Raw genomic sequence first — 22,500 nt, 5'->3', positions numbered from 1 at the left:
GTTTCTTTAAAGCAAATTGCAAAGAAAGCGCTAGAGAATCCAGCTGTCTCCTATTAAGCTCAACACTACAGATTTTCAATAATACAAATACACAACACACATTTTACCATAAAAAAGTTATCTTTTCCTTTAAAAATTTATGTTAACAATATTGTTCTCAAGGAGTATTTTCTATTGTCACAATCTGAGTCACATCTAGTTGGTATAGGCCATCAATGCTGCTAAACTTTCTGCAATGCACAGGACAGTCCTCATGATAAAGCATTATCTAGCTCACAATGTCGATAGTGTTAAGGCTGTGAAATCTAAACTAAAAATAGATTTTGAAAAAAATCTCAATTTTATATTTCTGTCACAGTAAATATCAATGTAATCAATATAAAATCATACTCATTGGGATACTCTATCATTTAAGAATTTTAAAAGTCTCAAGGACCAAAGAAAACACAAATAATTTGCTTAGATATTTTAGTAGGCACAATACAGCTTATGATGTCTAGAGCTGTGATCTAACACTGAGCTTGATACCATACAAAGTAATTAGCCAGAATAACAAGACAGGTTTTAAAAAAGCTCACCTTTGCTTGATATGATAATATATCGCCAAGGTCACACTGCAGAAGGAAAAAAAATATTCACAACAATAAATGTTACCATTTGTTAGGCTTGAAGACATTTTTTAAAAGGGGGCAGAGGAAACTCTCCTAGCAGCTCTGAAATTCAAATCTTATATTTCAGAACAGTACCATAAGGGCACTTTCTTATTTTTATTTCTAGGCTTTTAGCAAAAATATGAGAATCAAAATGCAAGGCAGTATGCTTTTAGAAGACGTTTCTGTTGATGATTATAATATATAAGTAATAACATATTTCCCTGTTATATGCTCCTACCCACAAAACCTTTCATCCTATGCAATTTACTTTATGCATTTATTTATTTTTTGACCCAGAGTCTCACTCTGTCACCCAGACTGGAGTGTAGTGGCGCGATCTTGGCTTACTAAAACTTCCACCTCCCAGGTAAAAGCGATTCTCATGCCGCAGCCTCCCAAGTAGCTAGAACTACAGGTTTGTGCCACTACGCCCAGCTAATTTTTCTATTTTTAGTAGGGACAGGGTCTTGCCATTGATGGCCAGGTTGGTCTCAAACTCCTGGCCTCAAGTGATTCACCTGCCTCGGAACTCCCAAAGTGCTGGGATTACAGGCATGAGCCACCGCACACAGCCTCATGCAGTTTACATCTATGCGCCCATATGTTTAAGCCATTTAGTAGCAGTGTTTTCTTTTTTAAGATGTTAAGCCCTGCATTTTAGTTTAGTTCGCTATCTCCTACCACCCATTTTTAATTATTTCCCTAAAAATACATAATGAAAGTGCTTTATAACAAATAAAATTATTTGAAATCACTTTTGCATAATTATTTAAAAATATATTAGTAAACATAAGCACACAGGAAATCAATGATAGGTGCAGTGATCCTAAAATAAGCCATGCTGACAAGGCAGTGTAACAGGACACAGTGTAATATGAATGGCAGGTACCTTCAAGTATTTTAACTGAAATATTTATGAACAGATACAACTCTTCAGATATATGTAACTGTATTCCTAAGTTACTCACAGATGCTGCATATCACAAAACAAGAGGTTCTCTTACATACGTTACATGCTTCCATTTGCCCTGAGCATCTAGAATGAGGCTCAAAATAACTGAGGGAAGGCAAATTTCAATTTTAATAATAGGTCTATACAATATTACCCCTTTTAAAAAGCCTGTAACATTAGCATTTAAGATGGATACGTTTATAGTGCTTTAAGTAGTTTTCATCTCTAAAATAATTTTAAAATCACAGAATTTGAAGTTACATACTGGAAAGAACCAATGACCTTACGTGACATTTAATCCAATACTCATTTTACAGATCAGGGAAACAAACCTTAAAGCTGACTTGCCCAAGGTCCCACCAAATAGGGGGAGTTTCTCGTCCTAAACTCAAATTAAGCAGTGTCTCTCAAACTTTGCTGCACATTAAAATCAACTGAGGAGCTTTACTGCCTCATTTTCAACATTAGACTTTTTAATTTAATTAATTAGCATTGGGTTGGACTTTGGGCATCAGGGTTGTTAAACATTTCTCTGGTGATTTCAAAGTGCAGCAAAGTTTGGAATGATTGAGTTGGAGTGAAAATCAGAATCTTTTGGGATGCTTTTCTTCACATGAAGATGCCTCACATCCATTCTTATTTTCCTAAAGGGCTTCTCAGTGCCTAGAGATAGAGAAGGTTGAGGTGGGAAGATACAAATGTTTGCAGATATGTATTTTGAAAAAACAAAAAAACCTTGCAAAAGTGATCCCAATGAGTTCCATCTACCCCATTGATAACAGTGCACTACTAACTCGTAATAAACATTTTTCAAAATCTTTTCTTGAAGCCAATTTGCCCTATTAATTTGCTCAATAAACCTTTATTTCACTAATAATGAATATACCAAATGATAATTTCTCAGACTTGTTGATGGGAAATTAAAACTTACTTTACTTTCAGAAGCAGACTTGTAAAAATTAGAGTAACGAGGAAAAAAGCATGTGATTTGTTTGAGCAAGATTAATGTTTAAAACTACTTTTAAATTACATGCTAACACATCAAAACTTTTGAATTCAAAAGAAATCAGGGACACGAGCCACAGTAACTTCTTTTTGTTGTTGTTGTCGTTGTTGTTGTTGCTCAAGGATTTAGAGGCTTGGCTGAATACAGACCTTTAGTGATTACTCAATAGGTCCCAAAGCTCAGGACTTGATACAGGGTTTGAATCCAGTTTCCCCTGAAACATAACTTCATCTCTATTACTGTGATAAAGGAGAGAGGGAAATGACATTATTATGAGTGTAAACTTGCCTCTTTGTTGTTATTATTGATTTTAGAAACGGAGTTTCACTGTTGTTGCCCAGGCTGGAGTGCAATGGTACGATCTTGGCTCACTGCAACCTCTGCCTCCTGGGTTCAAGCGATTCTCCTGCCTCAGCCTCCCAAGTAGCTGGAATTACAGGTGCCTGACATCACGCCCAGCTAATTTTTGTACTTTTAGTAGAGACGAGGTTTTACCATGTTAGCCAGGCTGGTCTCGATCTCCTGATCTCAGGTGATTGGCATGCCTTGGCCTCCCAAAGTGCTGGGATTACAGGCGTGAGCCACCATGCCTGGCTGCCACATTTTTTTAAATTGTAAGTTCTGGGATACATGTGCAGAACATGCAGGTTTATTACATATGTATACATGTGCCATGGTGGTTTGCTGCACCCATCAATCCATCATCTAGGTTTTAAGCCCCACACGAATTAGGTATTTCTTCTAATGCTATCCCTCCCCTTGCCTCCAACCCCCCGACAGGCCCCGGTGTTTGATATTCCCCTTCCTGTGTCCATGTGCTCTCATGGTTCAACACCCACTTATGAGTGAGAACATGCAGTGTTTGGTTTTCTGTTCCTGTGTTAGTTTGTTGAGAATGATGGTTTCCAGCTCCATCCATGTCCCTGCAAAGGACATGAACTCATCTTTCTTATGGCTGCATAGTATTCCATTGTGTGTATGTGGCACATGTTCCTTATCAAGTCTATCACTGATGGGCATTTGGGTTGGTTCCCAGTCTTTGCTATTGTAAATAGTGCAGCAGTAAACAAACATGTGCATGTGTCTTTATAGTAGAATGATTTATAATCCTTTGGGTATATACCCAGGAATGGGATTGCTGGGTCAAATGGCATTTCTGGTTCTAGATCCTTAAGGAATTATCACACTGTCTCCACGATGGTTGAACTAATTTACATTCCCACCAGCAGTGTAAAAGCATTTCTATTTTGCTACATCCTCTCCAGCATCTGCTGTTTCCTGACTTTCTAATGCTCATAATTCAAACTGGCATTAGATGGTATCTCATTGTGGTTTTGACTTGCATTTCTCTAATGACCAGTGATAATGAGCTTTTTTTCATATGTTTGTTGGCCGCATAAATGTCTTCTTTTGAGAAGCGTCTGTTCATATGCTTCACCCACTTTTTGATTTCTTTTTTTTTCTTGTAAATTTGTTTAAGTTCCTTGTAGACTCTGGATACTAGGTCTTTGTCAGATGGACAGATTGTAAAAATTTTCTCCCATTTTGTAGGATGCTGTTTGCTCTGATGATAGTTTCTTTTGCTGTGCAGAAGCTCTTTAGTTTAATTAGATCCAATTTGTCAATTTTGGCTTTTGTTGCCATTGCTTTTGGTGTTTTGGTCACGAAGTCTTTGCCCACACCTATGTCCTGAATGGTATTTCCTAGGTTTTCTTCTAGGGTTTTTATGGTTTTAGGTCTTAGGTTTAAGTCTTTAATCCATCTTGAGTTAATTTTTGTATAAGGTGTAAGGAAGGGGTCCAGTTTCAGTTTTCTGCACATGGCTAGCTAGTTTTCCTAACACCATTTATTAATTAGGGGGTCCTTTCCCCATTGCTTTTGTCAGGTTTGTAAAAGATCAGATGGTTGTAGATGTGTGGCATTATTTCTGAGGCCTCTGTTCCGTTCCATTGGTCTATACATCTGTTTTGGTACTAGTACCATGCCGTTTTGGCTACTGCAACTTTGTGGTATAGTTTGAAGTCAGGTAGCATGATGCCTCCAGCTTTGTTCTTTTTGATTAGGATTTTCTTGGCTAATACAAGCTCTTTTTGGTTTCATATGAAATTTAAAGTAGTATTTCTAATTCTGTGAAGAAAGTCAATGGTAGCTTGATGGAAATAGCACTGAATCTATATATTACTTTGGCCGGTATGGCCATTTTCACAATACTGATTCTTCCTATCCTCAAGTATGGAATATTTTTCTATTTGTTTGTGTCTTCTCTTATTTCCTTTAGCAGTGCTTTATAGTTCTCCTTGAAGAGGTCCTTCACGCTCCTTTTAAGTTGTATTCCTAGGTATTTTATTATCTTTGTAGCAACTGTGAATGGGAATTCACTCATGAGTTGGCTCTCTGTCTATTACTGGTGTATAGGAATGGTTGTGATTTTTGCACATTGATTTTTGTATCCTGAACTTTACTGGAGTTGCTTATCACAGCTTAAGGAGTTTTTGAGCTGAGATGATGGGGTTTTCTAAATATATAATCATATCGTCTGCAGAGACAATTTGACTTCCTCTCTTCCTATTCAAATACCCTTTATTTCTTTCTCTTGCCTGATTACCCTGGCCACAACTTCCAATACCATGTTGAATAGGAGTGGTGAGAGAGGGCATCCTTGTCTTGCACTGGTTTTCAAAGGGAATGCTTCCAGTTTTTGCCCATTCGGTATATTGGTTGTGGGTTTGCCATAAATAGCTCTTATTATCTTGAGATCTGTTCCATCAATACCTAGTTTATTGAGTGTTCTTGGCATGAAGGGATGTTGAATTTTATTTAAGGGCTTTTCTGCATCTTTTGAGATAATCATGTGGTTTTTGCCATTGGTTCTGTTTATGTGATGGATTACATGTATTGATTTGCGTATGTTGCATCCCAGGAATGAAGCTGACTTGATCATGGTGGATAAGCTTTTTGATGTGCTGCTGGATTCAGCTTGCCAGTATTTTAATGAGAATTTTCACGTCGAGGTTCATCAGGGATATTGGTCTGAAATTTTCCTTTCTTATTGTGTCTCTGCCAGGTTTTGGTATCAGGATGATGCTGGCCTCATAAAAATGAGTTAGGGAGGAGTCCCTCTTTTTTTATTGTTTGGAATAGTTTCAGAATGGTACTAGCTCCTCTTTGTACCTCTGGTAGAATTCGACTGGGAATCCGTCTGGTCCTGGACTTTTTTTAGTTGTTAGGGTATTAATTACTGCCTCAATCTCAGAACTTGTTATTGGTCAATTCACGGATTCAGCTTCTTCCTGGTTTAGTCTTGGGAAGGTTTACGTACAGGAATCTAGCCACTTCTTCTAGATTTTGTAGTTCATTTGCATAGAAGTGTTTATAGTATTCTCTGATGGTAGTCTGTATTTCTTTGGGATTGGTGGTGATATCCCCTTCATCATTTTTTATTGCGTCTATTTGATTCTTCTCTCTTTTCTTCTTTATTCGTCTGGTTAGCAGTCTGTCTATTTTGTTAATCTTTTCAGAAAACCGGCTCCTGGATTCATTGATTTTTTTGAGGAGATTTTTTGTGTCTCTATCTCCCTCAGTTCTGCTCTGATCTTAATTATTTCTTCTCTTCTGCTTTTGAATTTGTTTGTTCTTGCTTCTCTAGTTCTTTTAAAGGTGATGTTAGGGTGTCAATTTTAGATCTTTCCTGCTTTCTGATCTGGATATTTAGTGCTACAAATTTCCCTCTAAACACTGCTTTAGCTGTGTCCCAGAGATTCTGGTTCATTGTGTCCTTGTTCTCATTCGTTTCAAAAGCTTCTTTATTTCTGCCTTCATTTCATTATTTACTCAGTAGTCATTCAGGAGCAGATTGTTCAGTTTCCATGTAGTTGTGTGGTTTTAAGTGAGTTTCTTAATCTTGACTTCTAATTTGATTGCACTGTGGTCTGAGAGACTGTTATGATTTCCATTCTTTTGCATTTGCTGAGGAGTGTTTTACTTCCATCTAAGTGGTCCATTTCAGAATAATCACTGAGAAGAATGTATATTCTGTTGATTTGGGGTGGAGAGTTCTGTGGATGTCTATTAGATGTGCTTGGTCCGGAGTTGAGTTCAAGTCCTGAATATCCTTGTTAATTTTCTGTCTCACTGATCTGTCTAATATTGATAGTGGGGTGTTAAAATCTCTCACTATTGTTGTGTGGAAGTCTAAGTCTCTTTGTAGGTCTCTAAGAACTTGCATTATGAATCTGGGTGCTCCTGTATTGGGTGCATATATATTTAGGGTAGTCTTCTTATTGCATTGATCCCTTTACCACATGTAATACCCTTCTTTGTCTTTTTTGATCTTTGTTGGTTTAAAGTCTGTTTTATCAGAGAGTAGAATTGCAACTCCTACTTTTTTTTTTTTTTTTTTTTTTTTTTTTTGCTTTCCATTTGCTTGGTAAATATTCCTCCATCCCTTTATTTTGAGCCTATGTGTGTCATTGCACATGAGATGGGTCTCTTGAATATAGCACACCAATGGGTCTTGACACTTTATCCAATTTGTCAGTCTGTGTCTTTTAATTGGGGCACTTAGCTTGTTTACATTTAAGGTTAATATTATTATGTGTGAATTTGATCCTGTCATCATGATGCTACCTAGTTATTTAGCACATTAGTTGATGCAGTTTCTTCATAGTGTTGTTGGTCTTTATATTTTGCTATGTTTTTGCAGTGGCTGATACTGGTTTTTCCTTTCAACATTTAGTACTTCCTTCAGGAGCTCTTGTAAGGCAGGTCTGGTGGTGACAAAATCCCTTAGCATTTGCTTGTCTGTAAAGGATTTCATTTATCCTTCATTTATGATGCTAAGTTTGGCTGGATATGAAATTCTGGGTTGAAAATTCTTTAAGAATATTGAATATTGGCCCCCACTCTCTTCTGGCTTGTAGGGTTGCTGAAGAGAGATCTGCTGTTGGTCTGATGGGCTTCCCTTTGTAGGTAACTCGACTTTTCTCTCTGGCTGCCCTTAACATTTTTTCCTTCATTTCGGCCTTGCTGAATCTGACAATTATGTGTCTCGGGATTGCTCTTCTCAAGGAGGATCTTAGTGGTGTTCTCTGTATTTCTTGAATTTAAATGTTCGCCTGTCTTGCTAGGCTGGGGATGTTCTCCTGGATAATATCCTGAAGAGTGTTTTCCAACTTGGTTCCATTCTTCCCATCACTTTCAGGTATACCAATCAGTCGTAGGCTTGGTCTTTTCACATAGTCCCATATGTCTTGGAGGCTTTGTTTCTTTTCATTCTTTTTTTCTCTAATCTTGTCTTCACACTTTATTTCATTAAGGTGATCTTCCATCTCTGATATCCTTTCTTCTGCTTGATCAATTTGGCTATTGATACATACACATGTTTCATGAAGTTCTCATGCTGTGTTTTTCAGCTCCATCAGGTCATTTATGTTCTTCTCTAAACTCTTTATTCTAGTTAGCAGTTTCTGTATCCTTTTATCAAGCTGCTTAGCATCCTTGCATTGCGTTGGAACATGCTCCTTTAGCTTGGAGGAGCTAGTTATTACCCACCTTCTGAGGCCTACTTCTGTCAATTTGTCAAACTCATTCTCCATCCAGTTTTGTTTCCTTGCTGGTGAGGAGTTGTGATCCTTCAGAGGAGAAGAGGCATTCTGGTTTTGGACATTTTCAGCATTGTTGTGTGGTTTTTTGTCTCATCTTCATGGATTTATCTACCTTTGATTGCTGTTGTTGATGACCTTTTGATGTTGATGGAGTTTTTGCATTGTTGTCCTTTTTGTTGATGTGGATGCTACTGCTTTCTGTTTGCTAGTTTTCCTTCTAACATTCAGGGGCCTCTTCTGCAGGTCTGCTGGAGTTTGCTGGAGGTCCACTCCAGACTGTTTGCCTGGGTATCACCAGAGGAGGCTGCAGAACAGCAAAGATTGCTGCCTGCTCCTTCCTCTGGAAGCTTTGTTCCAGAGGGGCACCCGCCAAACGCCAGCTCTCCTGTATGAGGTGTCTGTCGACCCCTGATGGGAGATGACTCCAAGTCAGGAGTCAGCTGCCATTTTTAATTAAAGTAAAAGTTACTGACAATTGAATTAGCTAAAAATGCTAGAGCATTTGAAATAAAATAGTTTGTAAGCTAGTTATGTTTATAGAATGAAAAGTAAAATTAAAGACAAAGACATTAATTTTCTAAATTAGCACTTTCCAAACTGTGTTCTAAAAATCAACACTCATAATCCAAGGAGGTTATAATGATGTACACTGGACAAACCCAGTGGAGCTGGTGGTGGTGTCAGTTGTTGTTCCTTTTTTAAAAAACTTCATCTCAGGGTGCTCTCAAAGCACATCTTTGTGGCCCATGAAGTTCTTATGCACAATGGGAGAAAATCAAATGCAGATACACTGTAGTGCCAGAAGAGAAAAAGCTGTTCCTTCTTCCAAGACTAATGTCCAAAGTAGTACACATTGATTTAGGCCTGCAATGCACTGAAAAATCAGTAACGGTAACCTATCCTTCTCATTGTGTTCAACATTGTCTTAAGGCATAAAGGCATCAAATAAATAGCTACACTTTTTCTAGGATTGCTTATTTGCTGATTTTTCCTTCCACCATGATGTCTAAGATTAAAAGAGAAACTGATACTTAATATTTAGAATCTGGATATCAATATATAGTTGACTCCAATTTCTTAAAATGATTGCTGAAGAGGACAACCAAATGGCTGAAATAATTTTTGAATAAAGGAGTCTGTCCCTTGGCATTAATGTTGTACTCACGATTTTAGTGTCATTGTAAGATGAGGTTGGCTGGCTGTGCTGTCATCAAGGAATATTGTCGAACATGAACTGTATTGTTGAGTAAAACGCTCAGTAGATACCTGAAGGGGAAGGGAAGTATAAGTTAAACTTATCAAAGTGTACTTTTTCATTGGTTAAAATGTCAAATTTTTCAAAGCACTAGGATATTTCTTACACTCCATGAACTGCCTGAGTGTGGTATCATGTGCACTCTATAGAAAACCCATTGGAGGCTCTTTATTGCCACAGATGATGTTTGAGATATGGGTTACAAAATGCTACCCTTAATATGGTACCTATCATCAAACCTAACAAGGATTTTATGAATTGCCTTTATAAATAATGAGAAAAGTTTAAAATAAGATTTCATTTTTTTATAGTGACAAAACAGCTGAGAATTTTCATTTCTGTTATTTATTTACTACAGTAAATTGTAATGTATTAAATAATATTGGTATAGGACCATTTTACTGCAATGAATACAAGACTAATGCGTTTACTAAGTTACTAATCCTAAATGTATTATTTCAGGTGATATTGTGACAAAACAAGTGTTTTAGATTCAGAGGCTCTGTGTACCAGAGCTGCTAGGCCACCAACAAGTGAGGAAGACATAAGTTTCTCTAGTCCTGTTTTCTTATGTGGAGGATAAAAAAAAAATTTAACTTTCACTTCATGTTTAAATAAGACCACCATGACATGACTCAAATGAGACCGTCAGAGAATACTTTCCATTCATTTCAAAACTTGATTAATTTTATTCTATAAATCATTTGACCTGCACCTAGGCATTTTCCTACTGTACCCCTGTTCTCTGCCTGGAATAATGCTTTTCTCTTTCCTTGTTCCAGCAAGCTTGACTCCATATACCCTCTTGGATCTCTTTGCCAGTAGCCTCACCAAAACATGTTTTCTTGTACACTAACTGGTTACAAGATACTAATTCTAGCAGAGTATTGCCCTCATGAGAAAGTACGCCTCTCCATAAGAATAAAGGAGAGCCCTAACTGTTCCTACCTCCAGCTGCTCAGCATAAAATGTTGAATAAATCAAAAAGTTCAAGTGTTTGACAAATTAATTCAGTTATAATTTGGAAGGTAAGTCTTACTACATTTAATTACAGCAGAAACACTACTAACACTTTACTGTTTATAGGTATTATTTAAGGTAGTCACAAAATAGAAACAAATCTAACTTCAGTCAGCATAAATCACAGAGTATGAAATTTTACAATCTTTAACAAGAAATGGAAGGGTTTGCTTAGTAGTTTTAAGGTTTAATGACAAAAACTAGAAAATAATCATACCTCATATTTTAGTAAGTCAAAACCAAAGTCTGACCATCAAAGGTCCAGTACCCGTTGGATGCCAATGCCCAACCACTGACTTCTTCCACTGTACCTGCTGCCTCTCATTTTAACACATTAAAAACACTAAAGCTGTTTTCCTTGTAGAAGTCTTTCACCTCCTTGCTTAGGTATATTCCTAAGCCGGTGCTGTTTTGTTGTTGTTGTTGTTGTTGTTGTTGTTGTTTGTTGTCTGTCTTTTTTGGCAGCTATTGTAAAGGGGTGGAATTCTTGGTTTAATGCTCAGCTTCATCACTGTTGGGGTATAACATAGCCACTGATTTGTGTACATTAATTTTATATCCTGAAACTTTTCTGAATTCATTTATCAGTTATAGGAGTTTTTTGGAGGAGTCTTTAGGGTTTTCTAGGTATATGATCATATCATCAGCAAACAGTGACAGTCTGACTTCCTATTTACTGATCTGGAGGGCTGTTATTTCTTTCTCTTGTGTGATTGCTCTGGCTAGGTCTTTCAGTACTATATTGAATAGGAGCAGTGATAGTGGGCATCCTTGTCTTGTTCCAGTTCTCAGGGGGAATGCTTTCAACTTTTTGCCATTCAATATTATGTTGGCTGTGGATCTGTAATGGATGGCTTTTATTACATTGAGATATGTCCCTTGTATGCTAATTTTGCTGAGGGTTTTAATCATAAAAGGATGCTGGATTTTGTCAAATGCTTTTTCTGCATCTATTGAAATGATCATATGATTTTTGTTCTGAATTCTGTTTCTGTGGTGTATCACATTTATTGACTTGCATATGTTAAACCATCCCTGCATCCCTGGTATGAAATCCACTTGATCATGGCGGATTATCTTTTTGATATGCCATTGGGAAATACAAAACATTGCTGAATGAAATTATGGATGATACAAAAAAATGGAAAGACATCCATGCTCATGAATGGGTAGAATCAATATTGTGAAAATGACCATACTGCCAAAAGCAATCTACAAATTCAATGCAATTCCTATCAAAATACCATCATCATTTTTCACAGAACTTAAAAAAAAAATTCTAAAATATGGTACCAAACAAGACCCCACATAGCCAAAACAAAACTAAGCAAAAACAACAAAACTAGAGCCATCACATTCTCTAACTTCGAACTATAAGGCCATTGTCACCAAAACAGCATGGTACTGGTATAAAAATAGGCACATATACCAATGCAACAGAATAGAAAACCTAGAAATAAACTGAAATACCTACAGCCAACTTATCTTCAACAAAGCCAACTAAAACGAAGTGAAGAACGTAAACCCTATTCAACAAATGGTGCCAGCATAATTGGCAAAGCCACGTGCAGGAGAATAAAACCGGATCCTCAACTCTCACCTTATACAAAAATCAACTCAAGATGGATCAAGGACATAAATCTACAACGTGAAACCATAAAAATTGTAGAAGATAATATGAGAAAAACCTTCTAGACATTGGCTTAGGCAAAGACTTCATAACCAAGAATCCAAAAGCAAATGCAACAAAAACAAAGATAAACAGGTAAGACTTAACTAAATAGCTTCTGCACAGGAAAAGGAACAATCAGCAGAGTAAACAGACAACCTGCAGAATGAAAGAGAATATCTTCACAATCTATACATCTGACAAAGGACTAATATATAGAATCTACAAGGAACTCAAAACAGATGGGCAAGAGAGAAAACAAACAATCCCATCAAAAAGTGGGCTAAGGCGATACATACACAATTCTCAAAAGAAGATATACCACTGGCCAAAAAACATATGAAAAAATTCTCAACATTACCAATGATCAGGAAATGAAAATCAAAGCCACAATGCCATACCACCTTACTCCTGTAAGAATGGCCATAATTAAAAAATCAAAAAATAATAGATGTTAGTGTGGATGCAGAGAAAAGAAAACACTTCTCTACAATGCTGGTAAAAATGGAAACTAGTACAAACACTATGGAAAGCAGTGTGGAGATTCCTTAAAACACTAAAAGTAGAACTACCATTCAATCCAGCAATCCCACTACTGGGTATCTACCCAGAGGAAAAGAAGTCATTATACAAAACAGATACTTGCACATGTATGTTTGCAGCAGCACAATTTGCAATTATAAAAATATGGAACCAGCCCAAATGCCCATCAATCAACAAATGGATTAAGAAATACCACTCAGTCATAATAAGGAATCAACCTGGATGGAATCAGAGACTATTATTCTAAGTGAAGTAACTCAGGAATGGAAAATTAAAGATCATATGTTCTCATTCATATGTAGGAGCTAAGCTATGAGGATGCAAAGGCATAGAATGATACAATGGACTTTGGGGACACAGGGAAAAGGGTGGGGGGGTGAGGGATAAAAGACTACAAATTGGGTTCAGTGGATACTGCTCAAGTGACGGGTACACTGAAATCTCACAAATCACCACTAAAGAATTTACTCATGTAACCAAATACCACCTGTTTCCCCCAAAACCTATGGAAATAAAAGTATATAAATAAATAAACTATGGCATTCTTCCCAGCAAATATAAAATAAAATGAAAACTCAAGTTTATGTTTTCCTCTCTCCTTTTTGGCAGGACAAAGTTTAGATATGTTTTTGAATAATAACTTTTTTCTTTTTCTGAGACAAGGTCTCCCTTTGTTGCCCAGGCTGGAGTGGAGTGGTGCAATTATAGTTAACTACAGCCTCAAACTGCTGAGCTCAAGTGATCCTCTGCCTCAGCCTCCTGAGTAGGTAAAACTAAAGGCACATGCCACCATGCCTGGCTAATTTGTTATTTAATCTTTTTGTAGAGATGAGCTCTTGCTATGTTGACCAGGCTAAAAATAAACAAATTTTAATTCACTTAAATATTTCTAACACTTTGGACATTCATGAAAACAGCTCCATCTATGTTGTGAGGTAATGGGATAATATGGCAGCATAAGTTTGAATAAAAATATTAAACAACACCTTAGGAGAAAAGTATAATATGCTAATTATAGATACATCACTAAAGAATTGTCTGGGTTAATATCATTAATTATATTGAAATTAAACTTTGATTCACATGTAAATATAGGTCCTAAATTTGGATTAAATATAATAGATTGACCACAAATTTATTTCCTCTGCCTCTGGAAGTCTCGTTAGTCATATGTAAAATACTGGTTACAAACAGGATCAGGAGAGAAGGTTGACAGAGATGATTTTTAATAAATGCTGGGACATAAAAAGTACATAAAGGAGTAGTATATAACAGAGAAGCACAACTTTGGTCCCTACAGAAAGTGACTGGAAGAGAAGCAAACCAGTTTGTCTTGCAGAACTAAAGACAGGCTGTGAACTTAGAGGCAAAGGGAACTTTGGAAGGTAGGGTAAAATGTAAAACAAAAGCCAGCAATGTCAGAAAATCTGTGATTAGAGCCCCAAGTCCACCTGTCTTCCCATCTGATAAGAAATTTAGATGTGTGTTCTCTGGATATACCAAACCTGAGAATTTCTAAGTTCAGAAATACCATGGCTTAAACCTGAGATATAAAGAAAACAGTACACCAAAAATAGAACTCCAACTTGCTTCCCTAACTCTGCTTTTGGAAAGCAAGTAGACATTCTTTTACTTCCCAGGCAGAAAATTGGGAGATCCTTTCTCAGAAGAAACTGAACTGGATCAAGTAAAGATCCCCAGATAATACACTAAAGTCCCACAAATGAAAAGTTAGTTTGGCTTCCAAAACCTCACACTGAGTGCCACCAGTTAACAGAAGTCCTGTTTTCAAATAAAACCAGGGAACGCCACACATTGGAGGGAAGCCTCCAACAAGAGAGATTAAAACAACAGAAAAAAGGAATTCATGGACCAGTCAAAATCAGGAGCAAAACTTAAAAAAAAAAAAAAAATCTAAAACCACTGTGAAAAAAAGATAAAAAATTCAATAGAAATATTACAGTAAAAAGTCACAGAAGCTGAAAAAAAAAAATCGAAGGGGAAAAGTTAAAAACCAATGCAGGTATACTTTTCTAAGCAACCTAGTATCTGAATAACAAGACTGTCAGAAAAAAAGGAACAGAGAAAATACAAAAATTCTCAAGAAGAGAGTCCTCTTGAGACTCTCTTCTTAGTAGCCTCAATAAAATGAAAAGATTCCTACCAAGCTGTTATGAAATTTCAGAATCTCAGTGAGAGAGAAGCTTCTAAAAAGCTTCCACAGATACATAAAATCTGGTTATAAATAATGTATCTCACAATGGCAATAGAGTCAAGAACAACACTGTAATGACAGCACAATTGCAAAATATCTTCAGAACCATAAAGTTTAGATTTAACCTAGAAGTTTACTCTATATCAAAAAGGAGGGGTTTTAAGATTGGCCAGATCCCTAAACATCTCTGCCCAGGAAAATGTGCTCAAGTACAACTGGAAAGGAGAACAGGACAGCAGGAAACAGAATCTAGGACTCAGGTGATCCCACCTAAGATGGCAGCTATGTGAGATCCCAAAAGACTTTAAGGAGCTAGCACAGAAAAGCAGACATTGAGCATATCTAGGGAAAGCCATTGTATATTGAACTAGGATGACAAAATGCCAAAGAAAGTTGACCCCAACCTCGGCAAAAAAAAAAAAAAAAAAGGAACAGATGTGTTTTAGCAGATGGAAAGTATCTTCGAAAGGCATGGGATAAATGCTACAACACCTGGGGGGAAAACAGCTGTCAGAAAACAGGCAAACTAATATAGTCAGAAAATTAGCTTCATGCCAAAAAAAAAAATGGATGTGAAAGCAAATAGACCAGTCAGAGGCTACTTATTGTATTTGGCTGGGTAAAGTAACATAGGCTAGGGAAAAATAGATGATCCAGAAAAAGTGCAGAAATGCTCAGATTTCAGAACTGTTTCAGAGAAAGAATGAAGGACATATAATGCAGAGGCACAGTGAAAACACCATATGACTTACCAGTGAATAATATTTGCATAGTCATAATCATGTAAATATTACTGATTTAATTAAAAAGTGTGCTACAGTTGGAAGAAACAGAGGGAGAAAAATAAGGTCATGGTGTAGTGAGGAAGGTATGCTTTCACCTGCTACAACAAAGTCAATAGACAGTGCTGATAGCTATTCTATTTTTGTTATTTGTTATTCTGTATTTGTTATTTTGTTATGTTATTTATTAGCTATTCTGTTATTTGATTAAAAATATGATTAAATATTTAAGGCAGATCTTTATACCACAACCAGACTATTGAAATTTAACTTAAACATCAGAAATTCTTAAAAGGTGGACACACTAAGCTGAAGAATTCTCTGGATATTTTTGATACTTAGGAAAATACAAAAAGAGGTCCATGCTATCACCACTGGGTCCCCATTATAATTCAAGAGAGACATTTTTATATCAAACTATCAGTTTCTTAACTTTTTGACTGTTTACTTACATGCTTTGTATAGTTGCTTTTTCTTTTTTCTTGTACTAAGAATGAAAAAGAAAAGGTCACTTCTGACACAAATACCATAAAATAAGAGTAGTAGTTAATGTCTTACTAATTACTCCTAAATGAGGAAAAATTCCATTTTAAAAAATTACTTTCAAAAATTTATATTTAAATTATCTGGTATGATAAATCTCATAAAGTAAAATATAATAACTTAGTTTTACTTTTTGACCTAGTTCACTTTTTGTTTCCATTACATACAAATGAAAGAATCCTTATATACAAAAGAAAAGAGCAAAAAAAAAAAATGAGGCCAGATTAAAAAGTTAGTTAATAAAAAAGTTTAACTGTTGCATATATGAGCCATAAGTATTTTCTCATTCTGCATTTACACAAAGCTTACTTTATTTACCAGAATCTAAGAGTTAACATCTCTAAGAACTACTTTCTGGCCAGGCACCTATCTCCAGATGCAGCAGAATCCCTGTAAGCATCTCGAACCACACTTAATGGTCATCTACTAATATGTCACTAAAAACAAAACAACTGGAAAGTAAACTGTCTTAAATTTAAATTTTAAAATGACTCTACAAACCTGATTGGACATGGTGTCTGCACCACAAAAAAATATCATTTTTTTCTAAAAAAGAAAAAAAAAAAACAGGCCAGCATAATAAAAGCTCCGAGAGGACTTGGGCCATGCTTTGTTTCCTACACTGCCTCCACCTTTGATGGTGGAAGGATCTTGCAGGCAAACATTCCTACCACTGAAGAGTGAGGGACATGGAATAGCTTTTGTTTTACCTCTTCCATGCTCTCCATGTGGGAGAAGCCTACAGCTCTGGAAGGAACAGGGAAAAACAACTCTGATATGGTTTGGATATTTTCCCCCTCCAAATCTCATGTTAAAATGTGACCCTTAATGTTGGAGACAGGGCCTAGTGGGAGGTATTTGGGTAATGGCAGTGGATTCCTTATGAATGGCTTGGTGCCATCCCCATGGTAATAAGCAAATTCTCATTCTGGTAGTTTAAGAGTGTGGCACCTTCCCTCCACCTGCCTCTCCCTCCCTTTCTCACCATGTGGAACCACCTGCTTCCCCTTCGCCTTCTATCATGATTGTAAGCTTGCTGAGGCTCTCACCAGAAGCAGATGTTGAAGCCATGCTTGTACAGCCTGAAGATCTGAGCCAATTAAACCTCTATTTGTTATAAATTACCCAGCCTTATGTACCTCTTCTATAATAATGCAAAAATGAAGACATACTCTAAACAGAAATAAAGGACTCAAGACAGGCAAAGTTTACTCAAATTACAAAAAGAAAGGTTACAAACTCCCATATTTTACTGTGCTGCATTACTTCCCATATTATTATAGATCCTCACTTGTATTCTTGCTGCTTAAATCAACTGGAAAACTTGGCTGTGTATGGCTTTTTAGCAAACAAACGAGGATTTGTTAAGGAATTAAGGAAATAAGCAGAAGTAGGGCATGTTTAAATTTACATTATATCAGATGAAAAGCTTAATAACTTAAAAGTTTCAAGCAGCATAAACTTGGATGTGATAAACGCATGTGATCAGGGGACTGTGCAAGAGGAGGCCAAAATCACAGATTCAATCTCTGGTGATGAACAACTATGGTTTTTTTATTTGTTTAAATGGAAACCAAGGTGAAGCCTGAGTTCTATCTTTAAAATGTACTCTTTGGAGCAAAGGAAAAGGTGTAAAAAATTATAAATAAAGATAAATCTATGGCTCCTCCACACGACAAATTGTGTTGATAAAAAGATGGCAAAATGTATAAACAAAAAGTTTACATGATTTCACTAACAGTAACAACTAAAAAAAGCATATCACATATTAAAATAAGACAAGTGAATATGTGGAAAGTTGAAAAAATTAAACCAATATGAGTTTCTAAATACTTTCTATAATACATCTGATCAAACAACAAGAGTTTTGACTCTTTTTCTTAGCAGAAAAAACAATGTTGTCTCACCATCTGTTTGAGATTTTCTCAGGAATATTGTGCTTGCCTTTGGATGGTCAGAAGAGTTGGACTCCAAAGGTATATCTATAGAGGGAGAGAAGAAAAAAAGATGTGATCATTATAAAAATTTATCAACTCATTTATTTGACTGCCACATTTAAGCTATTTCACTACCTCTACTAATGAATGTATAGACATAAGACGAAGCCAGGCAAGATGGCACATGCTTGTAGTCCCAGCTACTCAGGAGGCTGAGATGGCAAAATCCCTTGAGCCCAGGTCAGGAATTTGAGGCCAGCATGAGTGACATAGTGAGACCTTCCTTTATTTAAAAAAATGTAAATTTGCCTTTAAATTGTGTAAAATCAACTGCATACAATAAAACAAGATGGTAGTATGTTTTAAAAGACAGGTCAATTTTATAGGCAAAATATAAGATGTATTCTGGTGGTTTTTTTCATTTTAAAAAAGTAAATTCAGCATATCTGTCTCTTCCATGTCACTCTGAGGACACAGAACCTTAGTTCTGTTGAGTAGCTGTCTTCCATAGTCACGTGAGATCTCTAAGTCTTCATTTCTTCATTAGCAAAACATAGGGAGAACGTATACAGGCCTTATTTGTATTGCAAAGGGCCAAATGAGACATACATAAACTGTGCTGTAATCCTAAAGAATGACAATAAAGAGCCTTTTTTGGGCTCTCATCCAACACTTCTCATCTATTAACTGGTGTGTAAAATCACTTGGAGGCTTTCCTTATACCACCAAGTGGAGTATGTTTACACAAGTAAACATACTTTGTGTGTAAAGGTGTAATGAATTAATTCACATATTTGTTTATCCTAAATTCTTAAATATCTTGAAAAATGAGTATAGTACACCAAGTTACAAAGTCACACTCACCATGAGTCTTAATTATTCTACCTCTGAAAAAAATAAGAGCCCAACCAAAGTGTTTTTTTTTTTTGTTTTTTTTTTTTTCACTTTAAGTTCTGGGATACATGTGCAGAACATGCAGGTTTGTTACATAAGTATACATGTCCCATGGTGGTTTGCTGCACCCATCAACCCATCGAGGTTTTAAGCCTCACATGGATGAGGTATTGTCCTAATGATTTCCCTCCCTTTGTCCCCCACCCCCCGACAGGCCCCAGTGTGTGATGTTCCTTTCCCTGTGTCCATGTGTTCTCATTGGGCTTTTTGCTTAGGATTGTCTTGGCTATACCGAGCCGAATCAAAGTTTAAATAGAAGAGCTATAAGACATTTCCTCTACAGTAATAAATCTCTAGTATTTAAATGAAACCAAAGAGCCAATGGATTTAATATCTTTATGATACAATGTTTTCTATTTGGAAAAATTTACGTTTTATTCAAGAACCATATTGTTACCCAGAATTCTTTTTACTTAAATTCATCTCTTTGCAAAACTTTAGAGGCAAACCAACTATTTTCTCTTTTCTACCCCCTCCCATCCCTCTGCCTCTCCCAGCAGTGTAGAGACTGAAAAACTCCAACTTTCTTATCTTTGAACAAGATGCTATTGTCAAGAGGGGGAAGGACGAAGAGGGAGCCATCGCAACAAACACTCTTACACAGGCAAGGTCTGACATTTTAACCTTCAATCTTTATATTACACATTCAAAGTCTACATTTACGTTTTATGTCTTTTGAAAGTTTTGACCACAAACCAACTCCACCTCTCTTTTAGAACAAGGAGGTAAATAATGTCTGTTAAGTCGCCAGAATAAATCTGGAGACACATTTTGTGTTAAAGAAAGAATTTTAAAGTAATCAGAGCCTCATAGGTAAACTCCTTCGGGGGAACTCCCTCACATCCATTTTTCTGCAGCCCTGGCCATGACATTTCACACCTTTCCCAATTATTTTAAGCACCCTCCATTTTCTTTCCATCTATGTTCAAATTAGTTAGAAGAAAGCAAGCAGCTTCTATCAAGGTGACTTAAAGCAATCCATATAAGTCTCTCCTATGGCAAACTGCATTCTGATTTTAAATAAGAAATCTCCAAATATTTCAATATAAATTGTCCTGAGATTTAGCTACTTTAACAAAGGAAACAATTAGGCACTTACCTGGTTCCTTCACTTAGGGTACCATCTGGATAGGTACAAAGATAATGGGATGGGTACTGGAAAGTTGGGATATTTGAGTTTTTATTGAGAAAAAGAAGAGAATATTTCAAAGAAGCTTCAACAAAGTCCCACAGGTACTAAATAGAGCTACAGACAAGAACAGCCATAAATAAATGGTCCCATGCCAGCCTGGGAGAATGAGATGAGGGAGAAAGAACTGGGAGTTTGGGAGGGAAGGAGAAAAGAAACTGGATTCTGTGGGGAAAGACTAAGGGGTGGGAACGCAAGGCAAAGCCAGGTTTTGTTCCTGGCCAGCCCTAGGATAGCTGGCTACAGGCAGAAAGGAGCCTGAGGTTTGGGATGCCTCCCAGAGGACCCTGGTGACAGCAGCAACCAGAAGTGTGCCAAGGACAGACGGCACCCGTTACCTCCTTACCTTCTGGCATCTCCCGTTCACAGATGTGGTGCACATAGAGGCCCTCACCAGCTTCAAAAGTCACCTCACCAGGCTCTACAGCAGCAGCCACAGGCACTCCTGCTATCATGTCTCCAGCTGCTGCCTTATAGATCTCAGACCCACAGGGGCACACTGACCCCTGGTGCTGGTCCAACTCACGGCTGGCCCTGGGACACATACAACAGGTCAGTATGTTCCCCATGGGGTGCCTCTACTCCTGTCACCACCTGTGCCTCTGCTCACAGCTTTGGCCACACACTCCCGCTGCCCTAGGCCGAGGCTATGCTGCACTTGCAGAAATGGTCTTGTCTGCTGCTTGCCTGCCCACGCCACAGCCAGACCCCAGCCAGAGCTTGGGCCAATGCCTGCACCCTGCCACCTCCCATGAGTTGACTTGTCTGGGAGGGTGAAGACCAGCTGGCTTATTTAATAGGTTGTGAACCCAACAAGTGCTGAGAGACACAACAAATGCCTGAAGAAAGTATAGATGGAGCTCCTCCTCCTTCTGCAGTCACCTACAGACTGAAGCCCACTGGCCCAGGTGGGAGCCCAGGCTTGTGGCTCACAATGCCCCGCCCCACACTTCACAATGCCCGCCCTGACAGCTCACAATGCCCCACCCTGGCTGCCCCACTTCCCCCACAGTTCAGAATGCCCCTGCCTGGGCTGCCCCACCCTGTGGTTTATGCTGCTGCTGCTCTCCTTGCCCCTTGTGCAGTGCCAGTGGGACTAAGGTTTTCATTCATCACCAGCCTCCTGATCTTTTCAGTCTGAAGAAAAGCACAAGGTGGTTCCTTACTTGAAGCCATCTTCCTCTATGAGTTCTATACAAACCCTCAGTTAGTAGAGTGGGTCCCATTAGCAACCAAGTTGAGCAACTTTTATTTGTTGACTGAATGTAGATACACCTGAATTGTTGACTGCTTTTGTAACTAAATACGCCTCTCCTGTCTTCCAATGAGTGATCGTTTTTGTCTGCAACTTGACCACAGCAGTCCCTGGGGCCCTAGCTCTACTCTCAATAAAGAGTTACGGCTGTGTGTCTTGAATGACACCTTAGGACCCATCCTGCCTCCATGTCTTTCTCCATAAAACAGAAACTTAACTTGTTCCTCCAAGTTCTGAAATGCTGAAACTTACCAACTCCCTTTTCTCCCGTTCCATGGCAAGGACTTTCAGATTTTCTTTCTTTTACTAACAAAGCATTAAGCATGATTTTGTCATACAAAATAGAGAGGCATAAAGTGGGGTACCACAGTCCTAATTCAATAAAGATGAATACTCAATATCTGGCAATCAGTATGTGCCTGACAGTGTTTTAACTGTGCTATGCTCATTTAACCCTTAGAAACAATCTCATTTTACAGGTTTTACAGAAGACACTGAAATGGAAAAGGTAAGTTATCTCCCCAAGGTCACACGACTGCTCAGGCTGGGGCCACAGTTTAATCCCAGGTAGTATGAATTCCCTAGTTACTCAAGCATGATTATCAGAAACTGTATTGGTTCATTTTCACATTGCTATGAAGAAGTACCTTAGGTTGAGTAATTTATAAAGGAAAGAGGCTTAATCGACTCATGTTCTACATGGCTGGGGAGGCCTCAGGAAAAGGAAGCAGGCACTTCTTACATGGCGGCAGGCCAGAGAGTGTGAGCGTGTGAAGGAGCAACTGTTAAACACGTATAAAACCATCAGATCTCATGAGAACTCACTCACTATCATGAGAACAGCATGGGGGAAACTGTCCCCATGATCCAGTTATCTCCCACCGGGTCCCTCCCTCAACATGTGGGGATTATGGGATTATAATT

General features: G+C 37.6%; 1 protein-coding gene across 1 annotated transcript in view; it reads right to left on the bottom strand.

Annotated features, from left to right (window-relative positions):
- The window catches only part of LOC103215736 (cyclin-Y-like protein 2), a 41,504-nt gene extending 20,600 nt beyond the window's left edge, over positions 1 to 20,904 (bottom strand). The window contains exons 1-5 of the mRNA XM_007962395.3: positions 20,668 to 20,904; positions 18,149 to 18,223; positions 16,151 to 16,185; positions 9,380 to 9,480; positions 579 to 614 (exon numbers count right to left, since the gene is read on the bottom strand). Of these exons, the coding sequence (XP_007960586.2) occupies positions 579 to 614; positions 9,380 to 9,480; positions 16,151 to 16,185; positions 18,149 to 18,223; positions 20,668 to 20,890 (470 nt within the window). The 5' untranslated portion in view covers positions 20,891 to 20,904. The remainder of the gene's footprint in view (positions 1 to 578; positions 615 to 9,379; positions 9,481 to 16,150; positions 16,186 to 18,148; positions 18,224 to 20,667) is intronic.
- Between the last annotated feature and the right edge of the window lie 1,596 nt (positions 20,905 to 22,500).

Source organism: Chlorocebus sabaeus, chromosome 9 (genome assembly GCF_047675955.1).
Source record: "Chlorocebus sabaeus isolate Y175 chromosome 9, mChlSab1.0.hap1, whole genome shotgun sequence".
Taxonomy (NCBI): Eukaryota; Metazoa; Chordata; class Mammalia; order Primates; family Cercopithecidae; genus Chlorocebus; species Chlorocebus sabaeus.
This window is presented reverse-complemented; position numbering and strand designations above follow the sequence as displayed.